Source organism: Vicugna pacos, chromosome 8 (genome assembly GCF_048564905.1).
Source record: "Vicugna pacos chromosome 8, VicPac4, whole genome shotgun sequence".
Classification (NCBI taxonomy): domain Eukaryota; kingdom Metazoa; phylum Chordata; class Mammalia; order Artiodactyla; family Camelidae; genus Vicugna; species Vicugna pacos.
In genome coordinates this window covers 58,882,480-58,895,383 of record NC_132994.1, presented here as the reverse complement: position 1 = coordinate 58,895,383, position 12,904 = coordinate 58,882,480, and the positions used below count along the sequence as shown (strand labels likewise).

Below are 12,904 nucleotides of genomic sequence, written 5' to 3'. Positions count from 1 at the left end.
CAATGTTAGGAAAAAGATCCTTTGAAGGAAAAAAATTTCCAAGTGAATTGCAAATTATTTGGAAGAATGAAAGCCACAACTATGTTAGCAATCCCTTATAGTTTGGGGGGATAAGGAAGAACAAAAAAACCCCACAAAACCCAAAAACCAACCAACATTTTGTAAGTACAAAGTGATTGTTCTGTAACTGTGGCAAAGGCCCTAGTAAAGTATTTCCTAACTCTTGTTTGGACTCCTCGCTTGGAATTGCTCCTGAGAAGAAAATGTCCTTTTTACACTCCTGACTACTTCATCTAGAAAACATTCTGTGTATAGAGGTATCTACCACAATTTTTGAAGAAATGAGTTTTTATTAATGTTAACTTGAAGCAGGCTAATCAAAGTAGTGGCAACTTCTATTTGCAGAAACATATCTGGTACTTGAAAAAATGTATCAGGGTGCTAATCTGGTAGCAGTAATGAACTCTTACTCCGCTCCGCATCTTTGCATCACCATAGCTGATTTCCTGCTAGTGTGACTCTGTAAACTGGTGTTTAATACAACTTTGGAGATGCTCAGACTCTTTGAAAAGGAATCACATGATATATTACATCTTTAAAACATTCCTTGGATCTCTGGCAAGGAGTTCTGTGCTAAGAACTTCCCTGTGTAACTTTTGTGTACACAGCTTTCTCTAATTTGGTTGCAAACCTGGCTGAGGCATCCAGGGCACAGATAAATAAGCTCTTCTCGCTGCGGGGCACATCCAGGTGTGTTTATTACGTGGAACCTATGGGCTGTCTTTCTCACTCAGCCAGCGAGAGACTCAGTGTTGCCCATTTGAGGACAATGCTTGGCAACTGTCTTCGTATTTCCTGCAGATCAGCTTTCTTCTTTCCCACGTGGGCTGTGCAGTGTTGTGACACACCTGGGGGGCAGAAATGGGATTTTTGTACCTATGTCTCGGGGATCATTAATTCCACAGGTTTGCTAACCGAAAATCGAAGCTGTAATTCTGATTTTCACAACTAGTACTGCCTTCCTGCTGGGATATCTTCTCTTTTGTATTTGAAAGTAAATCTTCCTATTAATTTTATCTGCATAAGATTTCATTAGTGCCCTGAAAGCACTAAAGTGTATGCATAGAAAAGGCATTTATTTTGTAAATTGGAGGCAAAATGCATATATTCCCTTGAAAAATTCAGACTGAACAAGATCAAATGTCTTGCTTGGCATGTAGATTTTGGGTCTTTAGATTCTGTGTTTAAATAAGTGACTAGCATTTTTATATTTAAAGAAGTTAAAGGGGACAATCACAGTCTAGTGCCGAAAACCTTTTAGCTCTTAACCAGCCTCTTTTATTTACCAGATAAATAAACTGAGGCCTGCAGCAGACAGGTGACATACTCACGGCACATAGCACAGGCCATTATTAGCAGAGTAAACATTTCCTGAGCATTAGACCAGCGATCTTTCTTCTACATTCTGTGATTCCTTCGGAGTGAAGGGATTTTTGGCTTCAGCAAAATGGGATCAATCCACCTTTGCAAACCTTAAACAACAGTAAGTCTGCATGACTGCTTTCTCCAGCTCTCATCTTTACCAGTGAACAGTATCACAGCTCACCGTCCTTCCTTTACGCCATGGCTTCCTCACTTGTAGAAAGTGCTAGACAGACAGTAATAGAACCCAACCTAATGAGCCGGTTAGGATCTCACATTTTTCTTTATTTGCAACACGTTAACCAGAACTAACACATATTTACCAGAAGTTCCCACAAAGCAAGTCTAACGAATATTGGATTTTGGTTAGCCAATTACCACCGTTCCCTCAGCAACCTAACAGCCATTCAAGGAAACTGGTGGATTTATCAAGAGGGGATGAAAAGAAATAATTTTCAAATGATCGGTTCAGCATGGTTTCTAAAACATTTCTTGATTTTACATAGTAAAAGTAGATAGAGAAAAATATCCCTGGGTCCCAGATTCCTCAAAGCCTGGCCACGGGGCTCCACGAGGGCCCTCTGTGCTTGTACATTAAATTCCCTAATACTGAAGCCAGTCTGAGCCATAAAGCAGTTCCTAAGACAACTGCTCAAAAGCAGATTTGTGTAGTTACTCATCTCAGACTTCAGCTGAAACTAGTTCCTTTTCCAAAACCATTAAAAAGGATGTAGAGTTGATGGCAAACTAATATTGTCTTGTTCTTACCCTACGTGCCTGTAACCTGTAAGGTGACATACAGCAATGGGGGTTAAGTGTCTTAAACAGCATAATGTTAATGCATTTTCCCCTTTACTTAGTGTTTCTAGACCATGCTCTTCCAATCCCCACCCTTCACCAAATCTAACGTACTTTGAGATCTGCTTTTCCAAAGTATAAAATGCAAATGGACCAGGTAGAGTCCATGCAAGTTTCAATTCGATTCAATAAACATTAACCAAGCACCTGTTACGTAGCCTGCACGGTATGTTATCACCTGTGAAAGTGATGAGGGTGCACTGGACCTTAATATTAATGTCATTCAATAGGAGAGACCTACACATTTGAGAATGAAAAAAAAAAGCACAGTATAAAGTGTCACGTTTAAGTGCTCCAGACATTGTAGGCACTTACTGTTCATCGCTGTTAAGTGTCAGGGGAGACAATCCATTAGCTCTAATTTGGCAGTAATGATTACATTTCAGATCTTTACGGAAAAACTGATTATTCTGAGAGTTAAAATAGTTTCAAATGTGTCAGATCTGTCAGTTCAGGCCAATAAATTCCTTGTAGGAAGGTTACAGGGTTGCAGTCACTTACGACACTTGGTCTTTGATTGTTTGATTTCAGATAATGAAGCAGGAGCATGCTGTCGTGATCCAGAGATCTTTCTTTTGCTCTTCAACCATTTAAACTCTTTATTCTGTTATTTTCTCACACGGTGTGACTAGACACTATACAGATCAATGTTAAATTATATTTAATGTGAATACCGAATATTTTATTCTTACTGACATCCTGAATTTATGAAAAATCATTTAAATTAATCACAGTGAAAATAAGCCAGCCAGAAGACGTAACTTTAAAGACTCAAAAGATTTGGGGGTAGGTCTGCAATTATTCGTCATCTAATTATTCGTAAGTGTTTCAAATAAATCAACAAGGTTTGAGACTTTAGAATATTAAACGTTTGGTTATGACTTTGAAATAAACTAGTTTTTCAAAACGCACCAAACAAAAACGTTTTAAGGAGATCATTTGGGGAGTGTACTTGTAAAAGCTATTCTAAGGGCAAACACCATTTATTAATTTGTTTGGTTTAATTTAGCCAAGGATTTGCGTTCCCTGTAGAGTTGTTTCAAATTCTAATTTTACTCAGAGCCCCATCCTGACACCACCGTGCTTACGAGACCCAGCAGGTGAAACGAGCCTCCCACTATTTTAATAAAGATCAAGAAACTCAGCACTTCCTCACTCTCTGTCCCTTTGTACCTCCTTGCCTCATCTAATAGCCTGTTGGTTAGCCTCAGAAGGAAGCAGGAGGGAGGGAAGGAAGAGAGAAAGAGGGAAGAAGTGAGAAAAGCAGGAACATTAGGGAGAGGAAGAGAGAAAGAAAAGAGGGCAGTCAGAAAGGGGCAGAGAAAGATTTAACGCTTTTATATGGGAAAAGTAAAATGTTACTCAATTGGAAACACAGCTGTTCTTCCAAAATGCTGCATTTACAAAGCCCAATTCCTTCAGATTTTGAAATATTACAACATCGGTCAGCTTGCAAATCAAGTAAGTGTTTCCCACCTACTCCCCGTGCTTTCTAAAGTAACCTGCTGTGTGGCACTGAGATGAAGCTTGAGCAACTGCTGGCCTGTTTTCTTAGCATGGTTTGGCCTGGAGTTGTGAGCGCTGGCTCCGAAGAGCTGATTTAGCAGTGACCATCCGACACGCCTCACAACTTAGCACTAAGCAGGGCTGTGAGCCAAATTGGGCCTTGGCTCTCCGCAGAAGAGAGTTATCCTAAATAATCACGGCAAGAGGAAGTGAGGGGCTCTGTGCCAATCATGCAAGTCAAGTTGGCTAAAGTCTGTCCTTTCCTAAGCCTCCCACAATGAAAACAGCAACTAGAAATGTGAAAAACATCCCAGGACCTAACTTCTCCATAGTATTATTGATTTGATTCCCTTTTTAAGATGCTGAAGACTTCCCCAAATGAAACCTACATGACTTTTAATTTGCCACAGAGCTTGGCTTTGCATCAGTCATCTTAAGAAAAATCTAAGAACTTCAAAATGCACTGATCCCCAAGGAACTGGATCTTTGTAAAACAGTCATTCTTAGTGTTTTGCCAGAGCAGTCCCATGTCACTAGCTTAATCAGTGGCAGGTTATTTTCCAGCTGTCAAATAATCTTTTCCTATTTAAGAGTCAGAAATAAATGTAGTCACTCAGAAAGGAATCGAATAATTTGGATCACAAACAACATAAGTATTTATTTGAAAAAGTTTCCATTTAAGTAAAATGGCAAATCAGCTATAGTAGCCTCTTACTACCAATTCTAATTTGCACTCACAGTCACTTTTCATTTATCATATTCAGAGACACTGCTACAGAAAACTATTTCACAAAGTATTTAGAAAAAAAATATATACAGTCTCTCCAACAGAAAGTTAATTGAAATGACAAAGCCAGGCAATATAAAGCTGAGATATAAAACAAGCTCACATTTATAAACACAAATAAATAAATATGTACAAAAGAGCCTACGTCAACATTGAACAAAGAACAAGCTTTACGATGCAAGTCATGGTGACCAGAACAGACAGCATCTCAGGATCCTAGACTAAGACTCTAATACAGTGTAGTTGTAAAACAGGAAAAAGAAGAAAACAAACAAACAAACAAAACCCCAGAGAGTCTGAGTTGATAGTTTTCTTAAAGTTAGGCCAAAACTAAACTTTGGCTCCACAGCTAAATTCCTGCAATTCTGTTCCGACGCGGCAAAATGAAGGTGAGAACCACATGCTTAGAACTGAGGGCTGAATTTGGCTCAGTCTTTTAAATCCACTTGAAAATGTTTCTATTCAGCTGTTTCTTCATTTTTTCCTTACCTGCTGATTGGAAATTTCTAAAGTGGAGCGGATACTGTTGTCAAATATGAAAAAAAAAAAAAGTTTTTCCAGATCTGGATGAATATGAGTAGAAATCAAAGCTATTTTTAAAGCTATCGCTTAATTACTTTTAGCTAAATAAGCACTTTGGGTAGAAATCTCACAGTAGACAGCTAATTAAATTCTATCATCTCTACGGCTTGGGGGAAAGTATATAAAGGTTAATTGTCACCAAGATGTAACCTCTGCCAAAATAAGCAGCCTGTTAATATAAGCGCCTATAGACAAAGATGTGGCTCTACTATAGTGAATCTTAGTGACCTCAGATTTACTATCCTTTCCTACCGTCTACACCCCTCCCATGTGAAGGCCAGGCTGGGCTGTGCCCCCGTCTCCCAGGACAGTGTTCCAGGCTGCTGCAAAACCCAACAGTATGAAAACCCATTACCACATCATCTTATCCATTTAAGCCTGGCAAAAAGCTACACGACCAAAGATCAACAAAACACAAGCGGCCCCTTGGTTGCCACAAAGCCTGCAAGCTCTCCTGCGTCTCAGACTGAGAGCTACCTGCTTTCTGCACAGAGGGAAAGGTTTCCAAGGTGCTTGGTTCTGGCTTCTGCCTTTAAGCAGTGTGGTTCTGCCAGAACGTCTCGTCTTCTCATCACTTAGGCTGCTACCTCCTGGAACCCAATACATCCCAGATAACCCAGAGCAAATGTGAAGGTATAGCAGGTGCTGAAACTGATTTCTAAGAAACTGGATCTGACTCCATCATTTAAGAACAATTAAAATGTGGTCTCTACACATTCACTAGCAAGCATATTACTCAGGATAGTTTGAAAGTTAGGTTAAGCTGCCTAATATTATGCATGGCTTGTACACAGAAACCTAATGCATAAATAACACACCATCTACCTTGCCAGACCTCCTCTGGCTCTCACAATCAGAGGACTTAAGTACAAATAGTTTTTAGACTGGCAATTGTAAACTCACATGTTCATAAATTATTTTGATTGTGATAAGTCACTCGTATGTCTCAGTTTATATTCTTTGGAACAAAACTCTTGAAAGAGGAAGTAAGAGGCTTTTCATTTGTGCAAATGAAAATATCTTAAAGTCTCTGGAGCAGGGACAAGACCATTGAGTCTCAATGGCTGCTTTTCCTAAAAGGGAGAGACTGCTGTACACAGCATGCCTGATGGAAATCCTCCTTCCTCCCATGAGCCCCTGGCTCAAAATACAGTAGAGAAGCAAATGTAGACGTGTAAGAGGTTCATTCTTCAACTACTGGGAGGTCCATGTTAACAGAACACCAACGCTAAACTTGATTCAAATGTATGGGATTAAACTGTAATTAACGATGATCCTTGAGCTTTCTGTCTTAAGTAGGCTAAGTAAAAGAACAAGGCCTCGCATGAACCAGGTCAGAACTGGGAGAATTCTTTCTTTCTTAAGCATGTTGTTGTCTTCAAGGTTAAACACTTGATATAAGAAAAACTTCCCTTCTAAACTTTCAGTCAGATATTCAAATATTCTTTTGTATCTGTGGGTGAAATTTCATTTAAAAAGAGGAAATGAGACTGCATTTGTGGAAACCAGCACTGAGATGGGACTTGCGAGCATCCGAAATAGTTACAAATATCAGCACACCTTTGATTGTTGATAAAGATGACAAAGCAAATGGCCATTTCCAATCCTATTAGGTGGGGCGTGAATGAGCTCTAAACTAGGGCTTATCCCTAGCTCTGCCTGTCCCTTGTCCTCTAATTTTCATATTCCACCCCTCAAGCCCAATTTCTGATTGTTTGATTCAATTATATACTTTAAAAATCATAATCCCCCGTGGCTACTGAGTTATGCTGCTCTTAGTACTGAAGTTTCAGCGATGGTGGAAACTCTCTCGTGAAAGAGACACAGTGAAAAGACAGATGGTGAATTTCACAAAAACCTTCTTCACAAAACACATTCTTTGTATATATGCAGTTACCTAGGTAATGCCACGTTTACATCTGCTAGTCCGAGTTTTCACTGCGTACACATCTTCACGTTTGTGCACACGGATTCCTCTTTCTTATACTAAAGATATTAAAACTTTGTGCTGTGGCTGAAGGTGTCTGACATGATAATATTTTTATAGAAATTATCTGAATGAGAACTGCAATAACCCTTGACCTTATCAATAACCTGATGGACAGGAATGATTGATGTTTGTTCTCCATCAGCATGGGTCAGTTTTGATGAGGACTTGTCCATGGAAGCATTATCTGCAAGAAATGATACAAGGAATTAGGTTGCAAGATGAGCTGGTGACATACCTAAGGGCCACCCATACTGGACACTTTATTTTGCGCATTAAAGAGGATCACAAAGGAAATGAAGCTCTGGTTCTCAACAGGTAGTAGGCAGCACTAAAATTTCATGTTTTTCATCTTCAAAGTGCATTCCTGCATATGAATGAATGTTAACCCGCCTTCTAGTAATTTGTGTTGGGGTTTGTTTTAAGAAATGTTATTGTGAGCGGTATTTTTCAAAGAGCCAGTGAACAGAATGATCAGAAAATTGCTGCAAAAATATATGTGGCGAATGACTCAAACCAAGTAGTGACAGATTATGTAACAAGTGAATTGAAAGATGCTGAAATATTCGTGGAAGAATTGATATGACGTCTAAGATATGTTTTCAAAATAACACAGGGAGGGAAAAATGGGTAGGTGGCTATGAATTGATAGGTACAAGTGGGTTCATTATCTTATCCTATTTTTTTTTATATACGTGTGATACTCTTCATAATAAAAATTTTAGTAAAATATAATTTAAAGGATTTTGGAAAAGAACAGTGAATTAAAAAAAACATAAAAGGCTATCTTGAACACATTTTCTCATTGTTTTTAGCTTGTGAAATTGCAATATAGAAAAAAAACATCTTTTACTAATTATTTTTAAATTATAGAAATCAAACTTATCTTTTTTTTAACAAAACTTATCTTTATTAGAAATACTTTAAGTATATGCTTTCATTAACTATGCTACAGTCTCATGATGTTACTTCTGGCAGCAATAATATCAGAGCAACTGATAGTAACAAAGTAATACTAGTAATAAAGGACTGCTAAATACATTTCTGTTCTGAATTTCTCAGTATCATAAATTTTAACATTTTTCTAGACCCAAAGCTTTCTAAAAATGGCTCAGGTAGTACCCTGGGCATTGTCCTATGTACCTTACGGATATCTTTTAAATATCTGCCTTGCTCCCTCTCCCAACATGTTTTAGAGAAAAATTGTATCTCAGAGTTAACCACAGAGATTTCACATCCATGGAGGAGTAAATATGATCTTCTGCAAAGTACCCAGTTCCCTATAGCTTTATCCTCTCTAGTCACTGCGGGAGAGGCAAAACCTCTGTCATGAAAAACTGCTTCTAGGAATCCTGGCTCCAAAACTGAAATGTTTATTCCAGGTGTTTTATGTTTTGAGTACGTTGGACCCAGTATGTGACATAACAATAAAAATCCATAAATAATTGGTAAAACTACCATCACTGTATCTATTTCCTTTGGAAACAACTCATTGTACAGCTTTTTTCTTGTGTTGGAGCAGATGCTAAATAAAACGAAGGCTAAAACAGAAAACGGTGTGTTCGTCCCACTAAAGGAAGCAAGAGAGAATAGATGGTTTATGGCAAGAGTGGGCAGACTGACGCCTGGTGGAAGGATCATGTCCCAGGATTGATAAGGAAAAGGCTCAGGGAGTCATTTTATAAGGGCCCCGCCCCCTTTAGCAAGCTGATTGGTTCTGTGCTTTCCTTCAGTCCGTATGTCCACTAGCCATTGGTTTTCTGTTGGGAATTTCTCTGTCAACTGAAATCTCAATAATGAACAATATGTACTTGCTGTTTTTAGAAAACCACACATCTTCAAAGAAATATCATGCTTCATTAACAACTTCCAGGGGCATGTACTTTTTAGAGATTTTGACCAGCTCCATTCCAAATATGTCACCCAATTTTTTGAGTCTTCACAGACTAATAAAGTAAAATTCTGAGCAAGGTCTGTATTTCAGTATATATGCTGTTCCCATTCTTCTGGATAGCTACTATATTGTGGACAATATAGATTTTGATTATGGCTGCAAGTCTGAAAACCAGGGGCTAGGGAAATGAACTGTTATTTGACCTATGCTGAAATTTCAAGCAGATAAAAGTCCTCAAAAAGCAGGCTTGGAATTGACTTTTTTATGACTTCTATGAATGTACCATGACATATCTAGTCATTCATAAAAGCAGTGAAAAATTAAAGAAGTTCACTCCTTTCCATATCAAACCTCTCAAGTACTGCTTTTTTTTTTTTCCTTCACATTATTTTACCTGAGATGTGACCCACTAACTCCAGAGCATGGTACATTTCCTAGAAGGAGCAGCTTGCAGACACCCCCATGCAGAGAAGAGCGGCCACAGCACAGGACCATTTGAAATTTCAGAAATTCCAGCTCAATGCAGGAATGTCCTTGTGCTCGCTGAGAAGTATTGTAAAGAACAAGCAATTTTGCTGGTGCAGCAAGAGTCTTAAGTTTAACCCATGCAAATATTCTCCTATTAACCTTGCAAAAAATTCATGCATTTAAAAAAGCAGTAAAAGTTTACCTGAATGATCCACTTTTGTTGAAGCAATGCTCTTAGAAGACATTATCTACACCATAAACATATGAATTTCTAGATCAATTCCAAGAAATAAACCATCTAGATATCCATGATGCTACGTGGTGACTTCCTGCGTACCCCGACCCAAGCACCCCAGCTGTCCCGCTGAGGCTATCTACGTTAGTTGACTGCAAACCAGAATTTATTCTCTCGTGGAAGTAACGTCATGTAGCTGACTACATCCTTATACTAGTTGACAAGAATCCCTTTAGCCGACCCTCTGTATCTGAGGTTCCACTATATCTGCAGTTCTGTACCCACGGATTCAGCCAACTACAGATCATACAGTCCTCTTGTATTTACTACTGAAAAAACCTGCATATGAGTGGACCTATGAGGTTCAAACCTGTGTTGTTCAAGGGCCAACTGTTAAAAGACATTTTGTGCCAGGGAACTACCAACTAGGTAGAATAATCTGTCTCAGACCATATACATGTTATCAATTTTTTTTCACACAAATATTTCAAGCAGGGCTGCATAGATCCCTTAATTTTAGGCAAAACTGCAGGACTCAAAGGCTGCCCTTTCTTCTGGAACAGTCCAGAGCTTTTATTCAGTTTCCAAAAATGTCTCTGACTCCCAAACACTTAAGGAACCCTCCAAAGCTGCTCCAAGTTTCCAATCTTTCTTTAACTAATTTTGGAATTAAAAAACTCTCAACACATTCAAACTTTTTTCCACAGTGCTATCTTAAATCCCAGGCAGCGGCCACACCAGTGGTGCCAGCGGGGACGTGTAGGAGGAGTCAAATGTACAGAAGGGTCATTTGAAATTCAAGCGTTTGCAATGAGAACATTTACAGACAATCACATACATCACTTTCTATCTGCAAAAAGCCAAATATGAATCTCTCTTTTTGGTGCCACTTGCCTCTGCTTATGTTTATCAGCTAAACAAATTCAAAATTTTAAAGTTATTTCCATTATCCTCATTTCAGAAGCATCTTTCATTAGGAAAGTGCTGGATGCTGAGTAGACAGCTGTTTGCTTGAGGTTTATTTAGTATTTAAAAGTAGCAATTCTGCTATTTTTGATTGAAATTATTAAAAATTATACCTTTTTACACCACTAACTGGCTATCAAGTACTGTAAACTAGTCTTTACAGGCATATGTCATTTTACTGTACTTCATTTTGTTGCCTCTTTGCAGATACCACAGTTTTTGTAAATTGAAGATTTGTGGCAACCCTGTGTTGTCAGATGACGGTTAGCAGTTTTTTTTTAAGCAATAAAGTATCTTCTAAAATTAAGGTATGTACATTTTTACGTAATTATACTGCACACTTAATAGACTGTAGTGTAGTGTAAACATTACTTTTATATGCACAGGGAAACCAAAAAAATTTATCTGGCTCTCTTTATTCCAAATATTCGCTTTATTATGGTGGTCTGAAAGCAAACTTGCAGTATCTCCGAGGTCTGCCTGCATTTGCGTATTGTCTTCAGGATTGTTCACATACATGCTCAGTGTCAGAAAGTGTGGTCATTGTATATATCATGAAGATTCAGGTGATGAACAAAGACACGGTGTTTCTCACAGTCCTGTATCACTTTCTAAATATGATGCTCTCTATTCTCTGGTATTTAATTAGAGATTCAAAGATCAATTGCCAGTAACGCTTTCAATGGTCAAGGACTTGAGTATTCTTTTTCTTTTTTCTTATTGAAGTAATTGATATATGAGTGTATTAACTTTAGGTGTACAACATTATGATTTGATATTTGTATATACTTCAAAGGACTAAAATCTTATCTGTAATATACATCCTGGATGATGTTTCTTCCTGTTCCCATGCCAACTTGCAAAGTAACTTACAAACTATGTTGAAATAATCTGCAACTCAATTTCTGTATTTTTTAAATAAAAACACATAGCTTTTTAAACAAAATACCGTTTTTTTTTTAAGGAAACCTAAGTTTTAAAGCAAACCAGTTACAAAAATATTCAGAGTTAATGATATTATGGTCATATAGGTTCAATTGATTGTAAAATTTTAAAAGAGACAAAAAATTCATAACGGTGCTGGCTATGGTCTTCAAACAGATTTTGATTTTCATAAATCTAAAATAAGCACCTAATGGGCACTGTGATCTTTTAATCTTCGTGACATGCCAATCCTCGCAATGAAAACAGGACAGGAACTGTACCAGAGAACATCTCTACCATGGCCAGAATGACTCACCAGTGTGGCTGTTCCTTTTGAAGTAGGTGGTGGAGCTGGATTTAGATTTGGATGTAAGGTAGGTTGAGTTAGATCCGATGGAGCTTGACGACAAAGATTTTCCTAGATTATCAGAGCTTTTCTTGATGATATTGGTAGCTGTCTTACTCCAGTCTGAAAGAAATGACATCTCTCCATGAGCCTGCTTCATGGGGAGTACACCCTGCCCTGAAGAGTCATCACCATGTTATTTAAGTAGCTGATCTACAGCATTAGATGTTCTGATCTGCTGGCAGCGGCTCAGAGAAGACACTGGCATATATACAATAAAAACAGAAGTAACAGAGAACTTTCTCACTTTGACCTTGTGTTTAAAATTCCACTTTAAGATCTAAAGGGTGAGAAGTAACCAGTGATGGTTAAAAAAAAAATTGGAAGTTTTCTTCAAGGATATTTTTAAATTGAGAAAAATCTCTTTGCCTAATAATGTAATTGAGGACTTCAAAAATGTGGAAAGGTGAGTATGGTACGGGGGATATCTCAGTTGTTAAATTAGACATAAAACCTTGGGCAACTCCACCTGTCTGGAGTTCATACTTCTCCTTTGCAAAATAGGAGGGTCGGGCCCAGCGTCCTCAGATCTCTTGCATTCCTGATATTCCAAGTCTCCAGCTAAATAAGCATCTTCACATCCGCCACCTTTACAACCTTCTATCGTTGGGACTGTGTTGCTCTGACAATGGGAGAGACCAAATGGGAAATGTGTCTGACTACTCTCAGATGTAAAAACCAATGACCGACATGCCCCTTTACCTGAGTTGTCTGCTAACCGGAATCTACCACAGCAGAGATGCCGCCTCCACTGTTTCTGAACATTCTCCTTCATAGCGCAGTGGAAGATAAATATAAACAACCCTGGGATAAGGAAAAATATAAACACTTAAGCCAAAGGACACATTTTTAAAGGCAAATCTTACAAA

At 38.3% G+C, this 12,904-nt stretch overlaps 1 protein-coding gene across 5 annotated transcripts in view; it reads right to left on the bottom strand.

Annotated features, from left to right (window-relative positions):
* Positions 1–381: 381 nt before the first annotated feature.
* Positions 382–12,904, bottom strand: part of ADGRG6 (adhesion G protein-coupled receptor G6) — a 132,024-nt gene continuing 119,501 nt past the window's right edge. For 2 of the 5 annotated variants that reach the window (XM_072965946.1, XM_072965947.1), the window contains 4 exons: positions 12,738–12,839; positions 11,946–12,098; positions 9,707–9,752; positions 7,171–7,329 (listed from right to left, as the gene is read on the bottom strand). In XM_072965946.1, the coding sequence (XP_072822047.1) occupies positions 9,739–9,752; positions 11,946–12,098; positions 12,738–12,839 (269 nt within the window). In that variant the 3' untranslated portion in view covers positions 7,171–7,329; positions 9,707–9,738. Of the gene's footprint in view, positions 909–4,418; positions 7,330–9,706; positions 9,753–11,945; positions 12,099–12,737; positions 12,840–12,904 lie in introns of those variants that run through there. The other 3 variants (XM_072965943.1, XM_072965944.1, XM_031680004.2) reach the window with 2 other exon arrangements.